This window comes from Nycticebus coucang, chromosome 9 (assembly GCF_027406575.1).
Source record: "Nycticebus coucang isolate mNycCou1 chromosome 9, mNycCou1.pri, whole genome shotgun sequence".
Classification (NCBI taxonomy): Eukaryota; Metazoa; Chordata; class Mammalia; order Primates; family Lorisidae; genus Nycticebus; species Nycticebus coucang.
Genome location: NC_069788.1, coordinates 127,719,380 through 127,744,331, shown reverse-complemented (window position 1 = coordinate 127,744,331; position 24,952 = coordinate 127,719,380). Strand labels below are relative to the sequence as shown.

Genomic DNA, 24,952 nt, shown 5'->3' with positions numbered 1-24,952 from the left:
CACAATTGCCAACACGTGGAAACAGCCCAAGTGCCCATTGACCCATGAATGGATTAACAAATTGTGGTATATGTACACCATGGAATACTATGCAGCTGGACCATATTCTATGGAATACCTGGATGGAGCTGGACCATATTCTTCTTAGTAAAGTATGTCAAGAATGGAAAAAAGTATCCAATGTACTCAATACTACTATGAAATCAATATATAATCACCTATACACTCATATAAATGGCGAAACATAATGATAGTCTGGAAAGTAGGAGGGAAGAGGAGAGAGAAGAAAGTGGAGGGAGGAGGTTTGGAGGAGGGAGGGCATTTGGGGGAATCTCAACTAAATGTGCATAACGTAATGGTACATTTCAAAACCATTAAGAAAAGAGTATAATTGTCTTACCACAACAAATAAGTAAGCGAGGTGATGGACAATCACTTTGATGTAAGCATTTTACACTGCATATCAAATTAGTACACTGAGCCCCATAAATGCATCAATGTACACAGTTAAGATTTAATTAAAAAATATATCTTAACATACTCATAAGTTTGCTGTGAGGATGAAAGCTACAATCTATGAGAGTTCTTTATCAGTTGTGAAGCACCAGTGACCAATGTCAGTTTCACCATTCTAGATTTGAGAAGAGAGAGACACCCCCCATGCTTGGCAGTGACTGTGTTCTTTCCTACAGTAACTCTATGCAAGATACATTGACTGTTGAGGGCAGTCAAACTTCAAACTTTCTTATCTCATGGCACACTTGAACCTACAGTTCAACTTTTGTGGCACACTTAAATTATGTTGATCAAAGAAAAGAGTAAAAGAAAGACTATACTTACACTTTGAACTGCTTTTGAAAATAATTTAATGATCTTTAAACATTTTTGCGGTATATCTAAGATCCTCTCATGGCACACCAGTGTGCCATGGAATACCAGTTGAAAATCACTGATTTAGAGTCTAATCAAACCAATCCAGGAGCTTGGAAAAATATTACAGTAGGATTAATGAAAGGAATATACAAGTAGACTTTGGGTTATGATTGCTATCATCAAATATTTGAAAGGTTGTCCTTACTGAAAGCCCTGTTTCTAACATTCAGTAGGATACAACTAGAACCAGAAGGTGAGACATTAGGGACAGGCATGTGTTAACTCAGAAAAAGAATAACTAGTGCTTTCCATCCATAAAATGGAGAGCAGACTAGTGTGTTCCCTAATGTTGCGGATTACTGTTGGGGCTGATATCCCTTTTGCTGGCCCTCTCTCCTTCTTTGCCTTTAAATCTTAAGAGTGTTAGAGATCTTAAAACGGGGATGCTTCCCTTCCTTTTCTATACTCAGTCCTTATGTGGTGGCTCACACTTGTAATCTCAGCACTGTGGAAGGCTGAGGACGGAATTGCTTGAGCTGAGGATTTCGAGACTTGCCTGAGCAAGATTGAGACCCCGACTCATAAAAAAATGGAAAACCACAGCGAGCTCCTGTAATCCCAGTGGCTTTGGGAGGCTGAGGCAGCAGGATGCCTACAGCCCAAGACTCAGGTTGCAGTGAGCTATGACGCCATTGCACTCTGCTCAGGGCATAAGGTGGGACTCTGTGTCAACAACAACAACAAAAAGCAAAGAAATAAAATAATAAGGAAGGAAATGAAAAAAATGATTAAAAAAAAGTAATCTCATTCTTACGCACAGCTTCTTTTTTTGAGGCTGGGTCTCATTCTGTCACCCAAGCAGTGGTGTCATCATACGTCCCTGCAACTTTGAACTCTTGGGTTTAAGTGATCCTCCTGTCTCACCTCCCAAGTAGCTGAGACTACAGGTATACACTATCATGTTCAGCTGAATTTTTTTTTTCTGAGACAGAGTCTCACTATGTCACCCTCGGCAGAGTGCAGTGGCGTCACAGCTCACAGCAACCTCCAATCTTGGGCTTAAGTTATTCTTTTGCCTCAGCTTCCCAAGTAGCTGGGACTGTAGGCACCCGCCACAATACCTGGCTATTTTTTTGTTGCAGTTGTCATTGTTGTTTAGCTGGCCCAGGTCGGGTTTGATGTTTAGCTGGCCCAGGTCGGGTTTGAACCCGTCAGCCTCGGTTTATGTGGCTGGCACCATAACCACTGTGCTACAGGCACCGAGCCATGTTCAACTAATTTTTCTTTTTTTTCTTTCTGTAGAGATGGGATCTCGCTCTTGCTCAGACAGGTCTTGAACTCCTGGCCTCAGGCAATCCTTCTGCCCTAGCTTCTATAGGACTACAGGTGTAAGCTACTGTGCCAGGCCTGGTTTTTAATAAGATTTGCACCTTCAGCTCTCAGATGATGTGTCCTGCTCACATTTGGAGGCATACAATGTTAATTTGTCTTCCATGGTGATATTAATTTTGATCAATCAAGGTACTGTTTTTCCTTTCCCTAATGAACCAATCTTTGAGGAGATCCTTTAAGGTCACCCAAATCTCCCGCTCCTCATCACAATTTCCCTCTGCATATGGCAGTCATTGATGATTCTTGCCTGACCACTGACTTTCCAACATTAGCAGTCAACTCTTGGTATTCTTCTGAAAACACTTTTTCTTCATAGCACTTATCATTTGAATGTTGTAAATTTGTTTTCTTATTTTGTTTCTTTTTTAAAGTCTGTTATGCCCATAAGTATATAAGCTCTTTGAACAATGCCTGGAACATACCAGTTACTCAAGAACAAATGATGGAATGGAAACAAAGAGAAAGAAAACTATTAACAAAGCCCCACACCAGCTATCTTTATGTATTTGATCCAATATGTATTTACTGGCAACCCACTACTTAAAGTAGTATGGCAGAGAACAGGTGGTGGAAGGATGAATGGAACAAAACCACTGTCTTCAAGGAATTTAGAGCCTTACTTTCTAGATTCAGATAGTTAAAAAAAAACAAACAAACAAAACATAATAGGTATGATAAAGGGGCTAAAAATAAAATGTACACTAAATGGCATGGGCCCTTCAAAAACACCAGAGGGGACCAAAAACGCTGTTTCTAGGATGGGGAGGCAATACTAGATGGCAGGGAAGAAGAAAATTCTAAGTGGAGATGCTGAAAGCACAGGGAGGGGCAGGTGGACAGGGAGGACCTTGGATTTGACCAAAAGCAAATAATACAGTCTAAGTCACAGGGATGCCAGGGTGAGGGGTTGAGAAGGATGGGAATTACTAAGTGTATATGGTCACAAGTGCCCCATCCACTCTTACTCTGCAGAGGAGAACAGTGATTCTGTTTATTCCATCCTCTGGACCTTTCTCCCCTTCGTCTTTCCCCTTTCTCACCCTCCCTGTATCCCTCCTCTCCATCTTACTTACCACCCCTTTTCCCACTCAGAACTACATCTTTTTGCTCCCAGAACTATATCTTTCTCTCTCTAATTGTATCTGATAGAATCAGGTGTACCAGCCCAGGTGGGACTGACCCGCCCAGACAGGATCAGATTCACGTCCCTCCCAGGAAGTAGGAATGCTGCCAATTGCTGCCCTCTCTGACCCTTTAAATCTCCATCCGCCAGGGCGGCGTCTGTGGCTCAGTCGGTAAGGCACCAGCCCCATATACTGAGGGTGGCAGGTTCAAACCCAGCCCCGGCTGAACTGCAACCAAAAAATAGCTGGGCGTTGTGGCGGGCGCCTGTAGTCCCAGCTACTCGGGAGGCTGAGGCAAGAGAATCGCTTAAGCCCAGGAGTTGGAGGTTGCTGTGAGCTGTGTGATGCCATGGCACTCTACCGAGGGCCATAAAGTGAGACTCTGTCTCCCCACTCCCAAAAAAAAAAAAAAATCTCCATCCACCATAACCCACATGTGGAATTCCTTTCCCGATTTCACCCCCACCTGCATCCAGGTGGGAAAAAAGACCACATTACTCCTACAGAATGGGAGTTCGGTTTTCCTTTTGTTTCTCGCCTTAGAATAATCTTTCATCCTTGGGTCCAGAACCTTTCAGTATCAAGCGTAGAAATGAGATGCAATCAAGGCAGATGGAAAGGTTACCTTTATAGGGGAGAAAAGGACAGCTCCATCTTCAAGCCAAAAAGAAAAAAATCAAAAGATTAATGTGGAGCCCCAAGAAGGTGGAGCTAGAGTAGACATAAATACCCACATAAGAGGAGACTTGAAGAAAACATATATTAAAAGAAAATTGAAGGAATAAAGCTGAGACCCAGGGTGTGGGGGAAAGGACTGGAATAAGTGCTATTTGGGAGCTAAGATCAGTATGAAATAAAAGAATTACAGGGAAAGACAAAAGTCCAGTTCAAACTCCACACCACAAATGACAGTTTGCTAAATGACTATGACTGCATCTTAAATCCAGCAGGAAACAAAATCCGAGACCCTTGAAATTAGCAGAAACATAGAACAGGGATTAGTGTAGATCAAGGAGACATGGAAGTCTTGGATGGTGAAAAAACAGTCCTTAAAAGGGTGACCAGGAAGGACAGGCATGATGTGGACCCAGGAATAGCCAGCCAAGAACAGAGGTCCCCATACACACAGGAGAAAGAATGCAGGAATGAAGTGGCTCCACTCCACTGATACACCATCCATCTCCAAAGATCTGCTTTCTCGTCCTGTTTTCCAAACCAGCCAGATCAGTTAGGGCAAGAAGCAGAAAAGAAAGCTGCATTCTTAATAAGACAGCTAGACCTAAATATTCCCAGGAATAAAGCTGCTCATTATTCCCCAACCTATTGCTCTTCTAAAAACTGAGGTTTCCAAGGAGAAAAGAAAAGCTAGGCAGGATGAAAGACAATAAAAAGCCAATTAGCACCGTGTTGCTTATGAACAGTATCACACAGATCAAGTCTCCATCTCTTCTACTCCTCAAAGGACATTGCCCTATCTGAGAAAGGCAAACAGAGGAAGTAAACTGGATTTCCCTGAGACTACAGCAGGCAGTGAGAACGATTTAAAGAGAATCCCTAGACTCTCTTCAAATTCTAGTTTGTGGCTGTCACCTCCAGTCACTCTCAGCTGCGTTTCTTTTCTGAATCATCACAGCTTTGCTTTGGTAGGGCGTACCTCCCAAGAGCTGAGATTTGGCTCACATTACATGTTTTTATATGTTGTACGTATGAATTACATAGGAAGAAAAATAGCATTTGTCATCTATTTTCTGTAGCAAACTGTATCTTAGGAGATTTTTTCCTACTTAAAAAATATTTCAATGATTTTTTATAAAGTACCAAGTGTTAAGCTTAGACCTGGGATTGGAGTGAAGGTGTGGAAAAGCTGTGCCAAAGGCAAAAACTGGGGGTATTTTACACAAATAAAATATTATTCTATATAATATCAATAACAATAGTGATAGTAATGGTGAAAAGAAAAATTCATAGGGATAACAATGAAATTGTATTGTTGGCTGGGTGCCTGTAGCTTAGCAGCTAGGGCACCAGCCACATACACCGGAACTGGCGGGTTCAAATCCAGCCCAGGCCTGCCAAACAACAATGACAACTATAACCAAAACCTAGTTGAGTGTTGTGGCCGGTAGCTGTAGTCCCAGCTACTTGGGAGGCTGAGGCAAGAGAATCGCTTAAGCCCAGGAGTTTGAGGTTGCTGTGAGCTGTGACACCACAGCACTCTACTGAGGGCAACAAAGTGAGACTCTCCTTCAAAAAAAAAAATTGTATTGTCTTTTCTTGTTAGCTTCAGTATGTTTTTCTAAAAAATGTAATGTTTTAATGCCTTCATGTGTAAACATATGGACTGATCTTAATCTGTATTTTTAATTAGGATGCTACATAATAATTGTTGAGCTCGGGCAGCGCCTGGGGCTCAGCGAGTAGGGCGCCGGCCCCATATGCCAAGGATGGCAGGTTCAAACCCAGCCCTAGCCAAACTGCAACAACAAAAAAAATAGCCGGGTGTTGTGGTGGACGCCTGTAGTCCCAGCTGCTAGGGAGGTTGAGGCAAGAGAATCGCCTAAGGCCAAGAGTTAGAGGTTGCTGTGAGCCGTGTTACGCCATGGCATTCTACCCGAGGGCGGTACAGTGAGACTCTATCTCTACAAGAAAAAAAAAAAATTGTTGAGCTCTTGAGTTATCAATTTCTCTTTTGGACTTAAGATTAGAGAATTGTTGGTGCATCTTACAAGGGTACATGTGAAACTTAGTGAATGTAGAATTTAATTGTCTTAACACAATAACTAAGAAAATGCCAGGAAGGCTATATTAACCAGCCTTGTGATGAAAATGTGTCAAACTGTTTATAAAACCAACGTATGGTGCCCCATGATCGCATTAATGTACACAGCTATGATTTAATATTAATAAAAAAAGATTAGAAAATTGTTAACAGAACGCAATAAAATCTTTACGTTAATAGATGGATTATAGATTAGAAATCACCCTAGTTAATAACCTTTGCTATATTTAGCTGTCCAACATGCAAATTAATGGAGACTTACGTAGAAGGATCTACAGTGTACATATGTATATATGTCTAAGATATATGATATAATTTATATAACCTATTAAATCTATATATAATGTATATCTTATGTTACATGTATGTTAAATATATTCACTGAAGAAGAAAAGAATTGTTGAAAGTCAGTTTATCTCCCTAACAGTATACAGAACATTTACCATCTCTAGCATTTTCTTGCCAACATCTTTAAAGCTCAGGAGTAATACGAGTTCAACTCCTACCTGTTACAGGAAAGCTGATTATAACACGAGGATTCAAAAAGGAGAGATATCCTAGAGACAGCCATGCTAATAATAGCTGATTCTTTCATAGTTCTTAAAGATATGTCAGGCCCTACTATAAGTACATTGTTTTGGTTTTTACCACATTAACCAAATAAAACACTTCATTTTCTTATGTTACAGATAAGAAAAGCACAGAGATGCAGTATTGTGCCCAGGATCAGCAGCTAGAGAACATCAAGAATAATAGTGATAGTAACGGTAAAACAGAAGAGAGGAGCCCCGCACTCGGACCCCTGTCTGACTCCAGAGTGCTCTAGCGCCTCCGACTCTACAACAGGAGAAAAGAAGTCACCAAAAACAACCGGAATCAGTAAGCAGTGTTTTTCAAAAAGTGGGGCTTCCTCTTCTGCACCTAAACCACCAAGGGCACTAGTTTAATATTCATATTCCCAGGGCCCACCACAGGTAAACAATCAGAGCCTGGAATCTACACTTTAAAGAAGTCCTCCAGGATTCATGTCTGTTGAAGTTTGAGAAACAATCCAGTAGTCGGTTCATCCTACAAGTATAGTAAGTCTATATACTTCTCTGTTCTAATTTATCCTGAATTGAAATAACCAAGTTTCTCTTTTATTTACAGAAAATAAACAAAAAGGGTAGAACTGGTTATAGTCTACCTATTTTTAATGTTATTTATATAAAACTGGCCTGGCACAGTGGCTCAAGCCTGTAATCTAACACTTTGGGAAGCTGAAGCAGGAAGAGCCCAGGTTGAGGTTGCAGTAAGCCGTGATGACACCACTGCGTTCTAGTCCAGGCAACAGAGCAAGACCCCACTCCACCCCCCAAAAGTATTGCATATAAAAATAAAATCACTAAGAAATTTAAGTAAATGATTATTATGTTGATTAGAGAAATATTATTTCTTGTGACTGCAGTTAAATCTATTTGGAGGGCAATGTTGTACAATAAAAATCTTACTAAACTACAAGGTATGACCTTTGGTTCTGTTAAACTGGAGATGGTTCCTCTGCTCCCAAGACTTAAGTGTTTGCCTCATTAATATCAAAATATAAAGATTTTTAGCAAATCTGTATTAACGTCTGTGATTATTGTATGAGGTTAAATTATTTGTAATGGCTAATAATTGATCTAATAATTTAAGTTATACTTCACATCAATTTGATTTCTATTTAAAAACTATAATGAAAACATTAAAGTCAGGTTTGAGGAAATCTGGCTAACAACAATGAAAGGGTTGAAGAGATTTTTGGAATGTTGGCAAGTTTTCAAAACTATCTCAGTGTGTTTTTGGTGAGATGTGTTTAATGTCAAATAGACTTGAGAAAAATGCAAGCTCTCCATATACACTGTACTAATTAATTCCACAAAAATAAAATTAAATAATTTTTCAAATTGGAATACTTGTACATTGAAATGGAAATTACTTTTAGCACTAACATGTAAAAATGCTATGGAAATCCCTGAATAATATTCTGTATTATTTCATAATTATTAATAATATTCAGTATCTTATTTGATAGATTTTCCATGTCAATCCTTCACGCATTTTGCTCATTCTTAGTTATGCATCTCTGTCTACTTGATTATATAACTCTCTCTCTGTATATATAATTTTCTATCTCTTAAATCAAAGGTGTAAATCCTGACATGCAGGAACAAATAGTTGAAATAATCACTTATGTTTAAAACTCCACTAATGTGCCAGAGAAATGTCTCTTCTCATATGGATTATGTTCTCACTTCTATCCAAACATCGTCACATAAAATGTAAGAAATGTATATATACATAAAAACAACCTGCAAGTTACTAACACACTTACCGCCATGCATTTATTTTTCTCAGCATTGTGAAAAGAAAGTGACAAATTGACAGTGTGACTATATAAAGGTGTTTATCTTTCCATATTTAATAGCACTCTAACAAAATTATTTCTGACATGTGGTGTTTTAAATAATGTCTTTCCATATTTAATAGCACTCTAACAAAATCATTTCTGAGATGCAGTGTTTTAAATAAATGATTCTTCTCAACTACTCCTTTCTTCTTCTCCCTTGAGAGCTGATGATTCTGTCTTATCCTCCTGTGTATCTACAGCACCTTCCATAGTACTTAGTACAACAGGGATGTTAGAAAAGGCTCACCTAACAAGGAATGTTCAACAGAGTATTATTCAGCTATAAAAAGCAATGAGGTTACCTGAAAACATCCTGGTAAGTGAAAGAAGCCAGACACAAAAGCCACACAGCATCTGATTCCACTTACATGAAATGACCAGAAAGGCAAATCCAGAGGGACAGAATGTAGATCAGTGGTGGTTGCCAGGGCCTCGGGGGCGGGAATATTAGAGAATAACTACTAATGGGGATGAGGTTCTTTTTTAGTGTGAAGAAAACGTTCTGGAATTAGAGGGTAGCAATGGTTCAGCAACTTTCTAAATACTATATTAAAAACCACTGAGTTGTAGACTTTAAAAGGGAGAATTTTATGGTATATGAATTATATTTCATTTTTATAAGGAAATGAGTGAATAAATGCCTACATTATCTTCCTCTCTCATCTAAAGTTCAAAAAGATTGCCCACGGACTAATATAAAACCTGATTTAACCTTCCCCACCCCTGCGCATATACTGGGCTGCCCCCATCCTCTTCTTCAATGAATATGTCCTCAAAATTTATGTTAGTCATATAATAGAAATCAATCTTTTAGAAAAGCAAGTAAAAATGACTTTAGATGATTCCACTGTGACTGTATCACTTTTCTAAATTGAAATGCTCAATAGTTGAAAAATGATTGCAATGAAATATTCTCATTTTCTCTTTTCCTTTCTGTCTTATTACTAAATCACAGAATTAGGGTGGTGCCTGTGGCTCAAAGGAGTAGGGCACCGGCCCCATATACCAAAGGGGGCGGGTTCAAACCTGGCCCCGGCCAAAAAACTAAATCATAGAATTAAATTGTGTTTAAGGTCAATAGCAAATGAAGTTTCATCAAATTCAATTCAGTGAGCACTTACTGTTTACCAACTGTATATTCAGCACAGAGCTACACTGGGAAACAAGTTCTCTTAAGCAACAAATGATAAAATATCGTAATCAACAAAAAAAGAGCCAACAATCCCATATATCACTGGGCAAGAGATATGAATAGAACCTTCTCTAAGGAAGACCAACAAATGGCTAACAAAAACATATGAAAACATGTTCATCATCCCTGATCATCAGAGAAATGCAAACCAAAATCACCCTGAGATATCACCTAACCCCACTAAGATTAGCCCATATCGCAAAGTCCCAAAGTTGCAAATGCTGGCAGGCATGTAGAGAGAGGGGAACATTTTTACACTGTTGGTTGGACTATAAACTCATACTGCTTCTTTGAAAAGAAATAAGGAGAATCCTCAAAGATCTCAAATTAGACCTCCCTTTTGACTCCACAACCCCATTACTAGGCATCTGCCCAGAGGAAAAAAAATCATTTTACCACAAGGACATTTGCACTAGATTTTTTGTTCCTTTTTGCTTTTTTTTTTTTTTTTTGAGACAGAGTCTCATTTTGTTGCCCTTGGTAGAGTGCCATGGTGTCACAGCTCACAGCAACCTCAAACTCTTGGGCTCAAGCAATTCTCTTGCCTCAGTGTCCCGAGTAGCTGGGACTACAGGCACCCGCCACAATGGCTGGCTATTTTTAGAGACAAGGTCTCGCTCTGGCTGGTCTCTTGAACCTCTGAGCTCAGGCGATCCACCCACTTCAGCCTCCCAGAGTGCTGGGATTGCAGGCATGAGCCACCGCGCCTGGCCTTGCACTAGATTGTTTATTGCAGCTCAATTTACATTCCCCAGAACCTGGAAACAACCTAAATTCCAATCAACTGAGGAATGGATTAACAATTTGTGGTACATGCACAGATGGAATACTATTCAGTCATAAAAAAGATGGTGACTTCACATCTTTTGTAATATTCTGGATGGATGGAGTTGAAACACATTCTTCGTAGCAAAGTATCCCAAGAATGGAAAAACAAATACGTACTGTACTCAATACTTATACGAAGCCAGTAGATGATCCAATGTATGCCCAAATAGGGAAAAAACTCATTTCAAGTTGGGGGGAGGGGTAATGAAGGAGGCAGAGGGGGTTGGGCGCTCTCACTGAATGAACACAGGGTAGGGGGGTTGGCACGTGTTTTTTTTTTTCTTTTTTTTTTTATTGTTAAATCATAGCTGTGTACATTAGTGCAATCACCTGTACCCATTCTAAGATGCACCATAGATGTGGCCCCACCCGTTACCCTCCTTCCACCAAAACCTCCCCCCCTTCCCCTTCCTTGGCCCTTTCCCCATAGTCTTGTGCTATAGTTGGGTTATAGTCTTCATGTGAAAGCTATAATTTAGCTTCATAGTAGGGCTGAGTATATTGGATACTTTTTCTTCCATTCCTGAGATACTTTGCTAAGAAGAATATGTTCCAGCTCCATCCATGTAAACATGAAAGAGGTAAAGTCTCTATCTTTCTTTAAGGCTGCATAGTATTGCATGGTATACATGTACCACAATTTGCTAGTCCATCCGTGGGTCGATGAGCACGAATCGACCATGGAAGAAGCCCAAGGGCACGTGTTTTTTGTGGGATATAACCACAAAAGACAAACGCTACCTAACAAAATCAAATATTTTGGCCTAGTTGCTTGTACCCTCATATTAATCTGAATTAAAAAAAAATTAACAAACAAATTATAAAACTATCTCATATATCACTTTCTCTGAAATTTTAAATAATCATTTGGGAACACACAGATGATAAAGGTAGCCAGGTCTTGCCAACAAGCTGTTAAGTCACACAATAAATTTATGAAGTACCTATTCAATAAATAAAAAAAGAAAAGAGAATAGGCTTTGCAATGAGGTACATACTGGCCTGAACTCCAGATGTTCTTTAATTTCTAAATTCTGTGCTTGGGGAAATTAGTTAGGCTTCATGGACCCTATCCTTTCTCGTATAATAAGAATGCTACTACCTGTGTGGCATGGAAGTGTAAGGAATAAATGAAATAATAACACAGAGTGCACGCAGCAAGCCTCTAGTAAATGGAAACTATTATTAAGATTATAATTGTGTTCAGGGAAGAGAAGAGCTGGGGGAGAGGGAGGGTTAAAATGAATAAGACATTTTCAATTGGAGGTTCAGTAAAGACTCAGCAAGATGGAGCTGAATGTTGAAGAGGGAGTAGCAGATGGAAAGTGTGGAGAGAAAGAAACCCCAGGTGGAAAGAGGACTGTGCACAAAGGCACTGCGGCTGAGCAGAGCAGAGTGTGGACAGGGTGCAGGTAATGTTTACTGAACTGAACTGGGCTGATTACACATTACATTGGATGTACCAGGGAAAACCATACATTTTTAAGCTGACAGTTCTTTCTTTCTGAAACCTAAGAAAAAAAATTTTAACAATAGTATTTTCCCTGAGCACCATAGATTTATTAACACATACAATACCACTTTTTCTTTGTTTCTAGTTAGCTGCTATTCATTACAAAACATAAATGTCTTAGAATTTGGTTTGAATGGAATGTATTTTTAAATAAACACCTAAAAATCCAATTTACATTATGTTGAAGATACAATGTATTATAATAATGTGTCAGACCATCTCCTCCTCAAAGTTAATAGTAACTAAGTGTAACATAGTCAGTGTCACATTCACACACCTTAACCACAAACTTTTTATAATAAACTTTTCCCATATAAGAATCCTTTTCTTGAGTTAATTACAACTTGTACTTTTATTAGGTACAAGTTAATTAATAAAATTCAGAATGAAAAAATTTTAGAAACTAAGTAATGTTTATTTATATCAGTTTTATTGGACTATAATTTATAACTAGTAAAATTAACCCTTGAAAAATTCAGTTACATTAATTATCACCCCAATCAAGATGTGGGACATTTCCATTGGCCCCCAAAGTTCTCTCCTGCCATTTATAGTAAACTCTCCTCCTTGTCTATAGTTTCGTCTTTTTGAGGATATCATATAAATCGAATCACATAGTACGTAGTCTTTTGAATACAGACCTTTCACTTTGTATAATGCAGGTAGAATTCATCTCTGCTGTTGTATACCAGTAATCTGTTTCTTTTCATTGCTGAGTACTAGTCAATGGACGGATGGATATACCACAGGTTTATTCATTAACTTGTTAAAGGACACTTTGGGTGATTCCAGCTCAGGGTAATTATGAATGAAACTGCTAAAAACCATTTGAGTACATGTTTTGTGTGAACATAAGTTTCATTTTACTTGAGTGAATACCTAGAAAATGGACTGATGGGTCATACGGTAAATTTATATTTAATTTTATAAGAAACTGCCCAATTATTTCCCAGGTGGTTGTCACATTTTGCATTCTTACCAGACGTGCATCAGAATTAGAGCTGCTTCACAACCTCATCAAGTTTCTTTGATTTCAGTAAACCTAATGAGTACTTAGTGGTATCTAATGTTTAATTTGCATCTCCCCAATAACTAGTGACATTGAACATCCTTCCATGTACTTATTTGCCATCCATATCTTCTTTGGTGAAGTATCTGTTCAAATCTTTTTATTTTTTTGAAACAGAGTCTCACTCTGTCACCCTGGGTAGAATGCCGTGGCATCACAGCTCACAGCAGCCTAAGACTCAAGCCATCCTCCTGCATCAGCCTCCTGAGTAGCTGGGACTACAGGCACCCGCCACCACGTCCAGCTAGTTTTCTATTTTTAGTAGAGAGAGGGTCTTGCTCTTCTTCAGGCTGGTCTTGAACTCCTGAGCTCAAAGGAACCACCCACGTCATCCTCCCAGAATGCTGGGATTATAGGCATGGGCCTTTTACTTGTTTTTAAAGTGGGCTGTTTTCCTACCACTGTGTAGGAAAACATTTTTTGCATTTTCAAAGTATAATCTGGATAAACTTCTTCATAAGAAAGTGAATTTGCAAATATAGTATAACCTTTGTAGGGTTACTATCCGAGGCAGGTGGTCAACCTAAGCAGCTAGGCTTGCTGTACTGATATGTACATGTTCTGTACGTTCTATGAAAATTAGCTTAACACTGTCTTTTGAAAAACCAAAAATTAATTTTATGAAGCCTAATTTTCAATATTTTCTTTCATGAATTATGATTTTGTTCAACATCTTAGAAATGTCTTGCCCAACCCAAGTTCACAAAGATTGTCTCCTGTATTTTCTTCTATTAATGTTGTAGTTTTAGGCTTCACATTTAGGTCTGTGATCCAATTTGTAAGCTTATTTTTGTCTGTGTCTGTGAAATGAGGCCCAGCATTCATTCTTCTGTGTATCTGACCTCTGTCCCAGCACTATTGTGGAAAAGATCATCCTGTCTCCAATATGGTCCATGCCGCTTGTAAAAATCCCTTCATCATAAACATGTGGACTACTTTTGAATTCTCTATTCTATTCTTATGATCTGTTTGTTAATCTTTATGCCACTGTCATACTGCCCTTTTTTTTTTTTTTTTTTTTTGAGACAGAGTCTCATTATGTCTCCCTCAGTAGAACCTCTAACTCTTGGGCTCAAGCAATTCTCTGGCCTCAGCCTCCTGAGTATCTGAGACTACAGGCGCCCACCACAACATCTGGCTATTTTTAGACATGAGGTCCCACTTTGGCTCAGGCTGGTTTTGAACTCATGAGCTCAGGTGATCCCCCCGCTTCGGCCTCTCAGACTTGTTGGCATTATAGGCGCGAGCCACTGTGCCTGGCCCTTATATTGTCTTGATTATTACGGCTTTGTAATAAGTTTTAGAGGCATATAGTATAAAGTTACCAACTTTATTTTTCTTTTTCAAAGTTATTTTGGCTACTGTTGGTGCTATGCATTTCCTATGAGTTTAATAAAAACCTTGGTGGAATTTCCACTGAAATTGCACTGAATTTATAGATCAAGTTGGAGAGAACTGACATTTTTATTCTGCCTTGTCCCTTTGGCAAGTTTTGTGCAGGAATTTCTCAGACCTCTCCCAGGGGCAAGAGAATATGGGCCCAGTGTGACTTCCTTTCTGTCCCCTAGGAGTGCATCCTCTTTTTCTTTACCTTCCCTCAGTCACGGTTGGTCTTCACTTATTTCCTGGAGGTGACAGATATGTTGCCCCTTCCTCAGTGGCTTAAAGCTTTAGTTCATATGGAACAAAGGATCAAAATGGGGTATCTTGTCTTTCTGGCATTGACAGTTGGTCCCTTTTCCAGGCCTACACCAGTGAAGGAGACTCTCTCCAAGTGTTTTGCCTGCCCCCCCTTCCCCAGTCAAGAAGCCTGTGAGCAGGTGTGAACCCCCTCGTATCTGTGCTCACCACTGGTTCTATATGTGGCCATTAGCGATGTTAAAAAAGCCCAGCCAACCAAATGCTTCTCAGACACCTGACTGGTGCCAGGCATCTCTTCCTGTGCTACGTCCCAGCTCTTTTTGAAAGAGCCAGTCTTTCCTTGGACTTTGGGCTACTTAGTTGCTCTGTACCATAAGCTCGCTCATGAGTTCAAAACAATGTTATGATTTTGTAGTTTATCTGACATTTTATTATGGTTTAGGTGCAAGTGACACTCTTTCTACTTTCCTCATCTTAGGTAGAAACTAAGCTCTCAAATTTAGCAACATTTCAAAGTGAATTTCTCTTTTATTGATAATAATATGGATTTGTGGAAGGCATATTTATTCAGACAGCACATACTAAACATCTGGAGTCACACATTTTGGGGCAGTCTTATTAGTCTGTGCCCCACTCCCCACCCCACCTCACCCCAGCCAAGATCTACACACATGGCTTTGAAATCACTATTTATATTAAGATTAAAAAAGAAAAACTTAAAACACTTTTGACTATGGTTTTGAAATTACCAAGATTACTTATAATTCTGATAGCTATTATAAGTTAGCCATATTTTAAATACAAAGGCAAAAAAATACCACTTGATTAAAAAATAAAAATGATTTCATTGGCATATATCAGAAATAGATTCTAAATGAACGTGCATAAGCTCTGAATTTCCTAATTCTGACATATTTAAAGTCACTATATATGGTATAAAAGGTGCTAACGTGGCTAGGAATTAAATTCAGAACATAATGTCAAAAAGAAACATCTGTGATATTTCCCACAAAAATGTAAATTGATTTTGGCAAATTATGACAATTACAGCCATTACTTTTAGCATTTGATGCACATTTTCTGAGCAACATATATAATACACAAATAAGAAAACTGAATACTGTTATTATTTTCAAGCAACTTTGACAACCTGGTCAGTCCTAGCATTTAACCATAGAACATATGACCTAATTTTTTTCCAAATGATTGATAGTAGTAAAGAACACAATTGATTTTCTTCTTATTGTTTATTATGATGGTCTTAAAGTGTTAAGAGAAAAACTAAAGAAAAATATTTTTTTAAAGTGTACCATATTAGGGAGGGCTGCAGAGAGGGACAAAAACGTACCTATCGGGTACAGGGTACACTATTCTGGTGATAAGCACACCAAAACTGCTGACTCCAGCACTATGAAACTCGTCCATACAGCAAGAACACTACACCCCCTAATATTCTGTTTGTTTTTTTTTTGGGGGGGGGGGTTTGAGACAGAGTCTCATCCCCTAATATTCTGAAATAAAAATTATTTTTTTAAAGTAGATTATTTTAATATTTCACTTGATAGAATTTAATTGTTTATGGCGTCATTGTAAATCGATAAATTTAGATCTAGTCTCTCATTTGTATTGAAGTTAGTTAACTTGCATAGCAAAAGAGGCTGTAAAAGTTAACTTGCACAGTAAAAGGAGAAAAACAGAAATGACTCATTAAAATCACTTTTTAAAGTTGTACACCCTGCTTTGAGAAAAGGCTGCTTTCGCTTAAAACTGTTGGACACACTACTCGGAGCACAGAATCAGGCCAGTGGTATCGTGCAGTCAGAAACAGCTCCCAAGGAACTTAATACTAAATGAAAGGGTTTTATTCTTAGACTCCAAAGATATCATCTGTCAGAACAATTAATACATTAAAAATCTATCTTACATTAAAAATCTAAAAATAATAACCAAGACAGAGAGGAAAAAACCAAGGATTTCACAGATGCCCAGCAGCACAGTGCTGGGGCTCCGCCTCTACTCCTCAGTCACCTTCAAGTGATGGGGGAGGAAGCTGCTACCGTCCGTGGACTGCCGGGCTTCGCCAGTCCGGCTTCGCTACACGGACGTGTTAAACCAACACACATCTCAGAGTGAAAGACATGTTACTTCCACCTCAAATAGCCATAGTTTAGGGCTCAAGTATTCATAGCAGCATTTATCTGGTAGAAAAAAATGTGGGTTTGATTCCCTTGTGATAATGTAAATTTCCTTCACTGTCTTCAAGATTTCTGTGAATGAAAGGATTGCATTCCTTCAAGGTTGCCCAAAGTCTGGAGAGCCCTAGAGGATTATTTTGGCACTCCGAGTCTCCTATTTTCTGAAACATTTGGCAATTTCTCAGAGTTTCATCAGAGAAAAAAATAAAACCCACAAAATCTATGGGAAAGAAGTCATAATGGACTACATTTGCTGTGGCAATTATATTTGTTCAGGAAATACTCAATATGGAGATATGTACCAATTAATAAGTGAAAGATTTTGCTTCTATTTAAAATGTTCATTTATATCTCACTGGGCATTTCTTTCTCTTAGTCAAGGCTGGCATTGGTCTGCTCTCTGAACTTTTGTATTAGATGTAAAACTAAATAGAAACAATTTCAAATGCTTTACATCCAACTGTTAAAAACCCTTTCTAGGGCGGCGCCTGTGGCTCAGTGAGTAGGGCGCCGGCCCCATATGCCGAGGGTGGCGGGTTCAAACCCAGCCCCGGCCAAATTGCAACAACAACAACAACAAAAAAAAAAAAAATAGCCGGGTGCTGTGGCGGGCACCTGTAGTCCCAGCTACTTGGGAGGCTGAGGCAAGAGAATCGCTTAAGCCCAGGAGCTGGAGGTTGCTGTGAGCTGTGTGATGCCATGGCACTCTACTGAGGGCCATAAAGTGAGACTCTGTCTCTACAAAAAAAAAAAAATAAAATAAAAACCCTTTCTAAATAAAACTGCCACCTACTAGCTAGCACCTTATCTTTTCTTCTTCTTATGGTTTTTATTGACTTACTAAATGTCCATTGGACATTATTTAATGACATTCCTGTAAGTCAATATAAATGTAACTATTGCCATCCTGTGGTCAGACATTGATACTATAGGGATAGTCCTTGAGTTCTCATGGTTTGACATACAATTATTCAACTTTATGGTGGTGCAAAAACAATACATACTCAATAGGTTCTGACTTGTGATGAGCTTATGTCAGCATAAACCCACTGTAAATTGAAAATATTAAGTGCTTTTAGTTAGCTCTGACTTCAGTATACAATTCATCCATGTAACAAAAACACTGGTACTCCCTAAGTCTATTAAAGTTAAAAAAACAAAAAAGAAGAAGAAAGAATATTGTTAAGTGGAAAACAGACTCTGGACCTAGGATATTTCCAACTTAGGATGGGTTCATAGGGACATAACTGCAGTGTAAACCAAGAAGCATGTTGTATGTGAAACAAAAACAATGGCACTTTCCTAAAGAGGGATAGTTAAGTCTTAAATTCTTCCCAAAGATATTTTCCTATCAGCTGAGAAAAATGATTCTTTTATTTATTTATTAAAACGTCCTCAAGAAAACAAAATTCACTTATAATTTCAAAAAATAATTTAAAAAAACCTAAATGAACAATAAATGGTAACAGTACCTAACAGAAGAACATCAAATTAGTTCTGACATTGTCTTAGGAACTCTTACTTGCTTACACATACCTTTTTTTTTCTTTTCTTTTTTTTTTTTTTTTGTAGAGACAGAGTCTCACTGTACTGCCCTCGGTAGAGTGCCGTGGCCTCACACAGCTCACAGCAACCTCCAACTCCTGGGCTTAAGCGATTCTCTTGCCTCAGCCTCCCGAGTAGCTGGGACTACAGGCGCCCACCACAATGCCCAGCTATTTTTTGGTTGCAGTTTGGCCGGGGCTGGGTTTGAACCCGCTACCCTCGGTATATGGGGCCAGCGCCCCACCGACTGAGCCACAGGTGCCGCCCTTTTCTTTTTTTTTTTTTTTTTTTTGAGAAAGAGTCTTACTTAGGTCATCCTAGGTAGAGTGCCTTGGCGTCTTAGCTCATAGCAACCTCAAACTCTTTGGCTCGGCTCAAGTGATCTGCTTATACATGTCTATAGAATATTTAATTTTTAGATTGCCATGACAAGAGTTTTATAGGCAATTTTCCATAAGATTGTAAAATATAATAGTAACACAAATGTACTATGGTTGGTTTAAAAAAAAAGGTCAGGAAAGCAAAATTCTGAAAAGATGGAGCAAAAGAGTAAGAGGTTAAAATCTAACTCTTAAATTTGATGTAATCTTTCCATCTTGAGCACTTCTTCATTAGGTCCTTCCCAAAACCAAATGCACAGTCACAATTGCAATTATACTAGTGCTCAATAATATGCATTCTCAAATATTATTTGAAAATTAAATGAAAATCATAAATATAAAAGAAAAACAAACCATCCCACTGCTCAAAATATTCCTAATACTTCTTCCTGGATTATGGACAAAGTTTTTAAAAAGAAGAGATCTTAATTTCTACTGCCAAATTCAGAATTTAGGTTATATGAAATGTAAGTGACCAAGAAGCCAGAGAGCAACAGGGCAGAAGGCAACAAGCCTTGTAGAAACATAAAGACAACAGCAAGATGCTTTAATGCTGATGTGAAGTTAAAGTTAACAACACAATTTTGATAATAACAGTATAGAAACATTCATTTGCACCATAGCATGTAACATGAGATCAACTGTTTTTACTAATACCTGGTCAATATAATACAATCCTAAATAGCCCTTACAAAACACATTAACAGTTATAATTCCTGCCTTCAGCATACTATAATTTCAAACAGACCTATATAAAGATAAAAAGGACACTGACATTCAACTGCGCAAAAACCAAAAGCTAAGATTAAAGAAAAAGCACCAGCTAAGAGTTTTCAAAATCCCTTAAAAATTGGTAAAAAGAACTAACAAATTCACAGTCAAATCAAATAGGATACCAGATTCTGCATCCAAATGGACTAATGAGAACAAAAACACCTAGAGGCAAAGTAGGACATGTATAAAAGCAAAGAATTTTTCATTATATATTTGTTCGATATCAGACCATCATATAATCACATGAAAACAAGTCTTACCTTGTTGCTGTGAAAGTGGAGTATCAGATTTACTTCTTATGTGTATTAAACAACTCTGTGCCGGCTCGTATTCAGCTTGCTTAACATCCTGGTCTTGCTTTTTTTGGTACTAAATAATTTAAAACATGAAGTCATAATATTATTTTTATGTTACTTTTAAAAATCTAAGTAGTCAAATTATTCAGGTCTTTATTACATAAAAATTTAATAATGGGCTTGCTTTCTAATTGCCTTTTTTTGTTATCTATTAGCACTTTGACCAACAAATAGGTGATGGAATACATAATACAAAAGAAAAGATACTGCAAAAAAACTCCTAAGAAGATTTAGATAACATATGCAGATTTCAAATATTCAAGTCATTTCTCCCTATTTTTACTAGAGTATTCAGTGCTACTTATAAATTGAGCTGTACTAGCTTTACACATACATGATGGATTTAGACAGGATAAGAACTTAATTTGAGTGCAAACTCTTCCATATAGCCATCTTTTACATAAAATGAAAATCTGCATAATGCACTGCAACTTCCCAAGTGCTTTTATATAGAGTAACATGTTTTAATCCTCACAGGTGTAAGTAGGTATAGTTATCCTCTGCCTGCCATTCAGAAATGGCAGGAATGTACTGATCCATGATAAACGCCGCCATCTCTCTTTCTTACTTATAACCTTAGCAAATCTGAGATTTACAGTAGTTACAAATCTTACAATCACACATCACAGATGTGATGACTTTAGCCATCTTCTTCCTTCCCTTTCTTGTTTTATGAGCTTAATTATCAATGAGTCCCTGAAGACTTTCTTTCTGTTAAGACAGACTTTAACAGAAACTTCTACAGACATTTTGGGACTCTTAACCTTAGACACAACCAGGCCCCGACACAGTGCCTCATGCCTATAATCCCAGCACTCTGGGAGGCAGAGGAGGGAATCCCTTGAATTTGGGAGTTTGAGACCAGCCTGAGCAAGAGCCAGACCCCATCTTTAGTCAAAAAAAAGGAAAGGAAAGAAAGGAAAGAAAGGAAGAAAGGAAAGAAGAAAGAAAGAAAGAGAAAGGGAGGGAGGGAGGAAGGTAGGAAGGAGAGAAAAAAGACATAACCAGAATCTGAAACACCTGTCAGGGTGGACTCAAAATGTACTCTTTTCCAAAAAAGAGCTTTGAGGACTCAAACTCTTTTCCAAAGTGGTTGGATCATTTTACGTCTCCATCAGCAATGTATGAGAGTTAGTAGCTCTGTATCCTTACGAAAGCTAGGCTCATTAGTCTTTTAAATTTTAGAAAATCTAATGGCTGTGTTTTGTGGTATCTCACTATGGTTTTAAGTTGCATTTTCCTAAGGAGTAACAATGTCGAGAATCTTTTTAGGTGTTTATTTGCCATTCATATATCTTCTTTGGGTGCAGTATCTGTCCAAGATTTGGGTCATTTTTTAATTAGATGGCTTGTTTCTTTAATACTAAGTTCAACAAGTTCTTTATACTTTCTGGATACAAGTCTTTTGTGAGAGTGATTTGTATACATTTTCTCCCAGTTGGTGGCTTGCCTTTTCATTCTCTTTCTTTTTTTTTGCAGTTTTTGCCCTGGGCTGGGCTTGAACCCACCACCTCCGGCATAAGGGGGCCAGCGCCCTACTCCTTTGAGCTATAGGCGCTGCCCTTCATTCTCTTTCTTAACCATATGTTTTGAAGAGAAGAAGTTCTTATTTTTGATAAGACCAATTTTTAGATTTTTTTCCATGGATAGTGCTTTTGGTACCATATCCCGAAAATTTTTGCCTAACTCAGTCCCCCAAATTATTTTTATACAAAAGTTATTGATAGGTATGTGTTTATTATTAACTAGTTTTCCCTAATCTTTGTTTGGTCACAGGTTGGTAATGCTGAACCTTACATAATGGTGTGTTCCATAAACAAATCTTTATCTTACAAATTTTTTGTTTTCTTTTACAACAATGCTGCACAGTACTGTGCAAAGAATACTAAATGAATAATTAATCCACAGTGAGGAATGAATGAGGTGAACAATTTTTTTTTTTTTTTTTGAGACCGAGTCTCACTATGTCACCCGGGATAGAGGGCCGTGGCATCACAGCTCACAGCAACCTCAAACTCTTGAGCTTAAGTGATTCACTTGCCTCAGACTCCCAAGTAGCTGGGACTACAGGTGCCCGCCACAATGCTCGGCTATTTTTTGTTGCAGTTGTTTAGCTGGCCCAGGCTGGGTTTGAACCCTCCACCCACAGTGTATGTGACTGGTACGATAACCACTGTGCTATGGGCGCTGAGTCAAGGTGAACATTTTTTAGATTAACATCTTGGAGATTAATCACCCTATTTTTTCAGTCCATGATATTGCACGGGTCATTGGCTCTACTCAGTATGAAATTTTCTATGCTTTCATGGAACACACTTTACAAATGTTAATGTAATAAATATTTATTGTATACCTATTATGTGCAAATTACTGGGCTAAGTATTACATGGAAATACAGAAATATAAATGATAATAGCTGCCATGTTAGGCACCAGACATTTTATATATTATTTTTATCATTTACAGATAAGAAAATTAAGCTTAAATGAGGCTAAGCAATGTGTTCAAGAGCACCGCTAGAAACTGGCTAAGCTAAGATTTATATGTAGATTTGAATTAGTAAACAGAAGAGGCGTGATTTGAGGCTGTCTGACTGGAAAGACTATTCTTGACAGAGTTCTATGCTAAGGCAATATTGCCACAAGTCTCATGTAAAGTACAAATGCTATTCATTTTGTACCTGAGAAAAATCTTTAGCTGCTACTGGTAAATTAACATCATTTTCTTGTGCTGTCAGAAGTGTCGTGGGGAAAACCAGGTTAGAATTTGGCTGCAATTCCAATTCTCCCAAACTCATTGGACCATGACTAGCACACGAGTCTTCATCAATGCCATCTGTTATCAAAAATGTAAACAAAAAGTTAAGACAAAATGTTAAATTTACTTTAGAAAAGGAACAATTGAGTGAAACCTACCAATATTTCTCACCTGTTAAATAAAAATAACAGTGAACTTCAAACAAAAACACTTGGTACCAAGCCTCCATTGCAATTAAAACCAAGGCTCATAGATAATGCAGAAAACACTTATATTCAAACAAATCTATTGAATGGTCTAAGATTCCAGTCAACAAAGTGTCCATAGTCGATCCATTTCCACCCCCCTTCCCACATACCAACCCCTAACATCCCTGTTTATCTTTTCTATCACTAAGCATCAATAGAATACTTTCTATCTAAAACATAATCTTTCGGCTCAGTGCCTGTAGCACAGTGGTTACAGCACCAGCCACATACACTGAGGGTAGTGGGTTCGAACCAGGCCCGGGCCAGCTAAACAACGGCAACAACAACAAAAATAGCTGGGCATTGTGGCGGATGCCTATAGTCCCAGCTACTTGGGAGGCTAAGGCAAGAGAATCTCTTCAGCCCAAGAGTTTGAGGTTGCTATGAGCTGTGATGCCACTGCACTCTACACCAAGGGCAACATAGTGAGACTCTATCTCAAAAATAAATAAATAAATAAATAAATAAATAAATAAATAAATAAAACATTAGGCCAGGTGCCATGGCTCATGCCTATATTCCCAGTACTTTGAGAAGCTGAGGCAGGGGAGGATCACTTGAGTCCAGTTCAAGACCAGCTGGGCACAGTGGCTCATGCCTGTAATCCTAGCACTCTGGGAGGCTGAGGAGGGTGGATCGCTTGAGACCAGCTTGAGCAAGAGTGAGACCTTGTCTCTACTAAAAACAGAAAACCTAGCCACACGTTGTGGCGGGCACCTATAGCCCTAGCTACTTGGGAGGCTGAAGCAAGAGAATTGCTGGAGCCCAGAAGTTAGAGCAATGATGTCACGGCACTCTACTCAGAGTGACTGAGTGAGACTCTGTGTCAAAACAAACAAACAAAAAAAACTCAGCCTACGCAATTTGGTGAGATCCTTCTTTACAAAAAATAAGAAAAATCAGACAGACATGGTGGCAGGCACCTGTAGTCCCAGCTACCTGGGAGGCTGAGGCAAGAGGAATGTTTGAGCCCTGCAGTTTGAGGCTGCAGTGAGCTACAATGATGCCACTGCACTGCAGCCTGGGTGACAGAACAAGATATTGGGCAGGGGAATAATCTTAAAAGTAAAAGGCAATTTCCTGGTTAGAAAATGTTGGTATTGTGGCTGGGCGTGGTGGCTCACACCTGTAATCCTAGCACTCTGGGAGACCGAGGTGGGTAGCCTGCCCTGAGCTCAGAGGTTCGAGACCAGCCTAAGCCAGAGTGAGACCCCTGTCTCTAAAAAAAAAAATAAATAAAAGAAAGAAAGAAAAATGTTGGTATTGCTTAGCTCTGTTCTATGGATATTTTTCTTGAAATGATCAAGTTCCTCTTTTTCTCATCTAAATGGCATCTCAATCAAATCAATAAAAAGAAAACTAGAGATATTCATGCATCTAATAATATTACTGTACATCTGTACTGCACTTTACACTCCATACACTTTCATATATATTATCTTATTTAATTTGAACTTGGCAATCATTCTGTGAGGCAGGCACGTCAGATAGTATTACAATCATCTTTCACTGACAAAACTGAAGTTCAGAGAAGTCAATGTCCAAAAATTAGAGAGCTAGAAAGAAGCTGAGGAATTAAGTCATTGTTCTTTCTTTCACGTTCTTGCTAAAATATTTCTAAGAAAATTCCATTTTTCCTGATTTATTAATGGCAACCTTTTAAACATAGCATAGTGTAGGACATGTCATTTTAATCAAAAGACACAGACCTGAAGAGTCATACATAAATTAAGTTGTTTTAAATGAAATAACATTTTTAAGATACCATGCATATTTTCCATTTAAAGGCAATCTGTTGATTATTTCCTAGTAGCAAATAATCATAATATTTTATGTTAATCTAGGTTTTTAAGGGTTT

At 38.4% G+C, this 24,952-nt stretch overlaps 1 protein-coding gene across 3 annotated transcripts in view; it reads right to left on the bottom strand.

The window, feature by feature from the left end:
• KIAA0586 (KIAA0586 ortholog) overlaps window positions 1-24,952 on the bottom strand; it is a 156,821-nt gene that overhangs the window by 25,967 nt on the left and 105,902 nt on the right. For all 3 annotated transcript variants that reach the window (XM_053602348.1, XM_053602347.1, XM_053602349.1), the window contains 2 exons: window positions 22,770-22,924; window positions 19,994-20,102 (listed from right to left, as the gene is read on the bottom strand). In XM_053602348.1, the coding sequence (XP_053458323.1) occupies window positions 19,994-20,102; window positions 22,770-22,924 (264 nt within the window). The remainder of the gene's footprint in view (window positions 1-19,993; window positions 20,103-22,769; window positions 22,925-24,952) is intronic.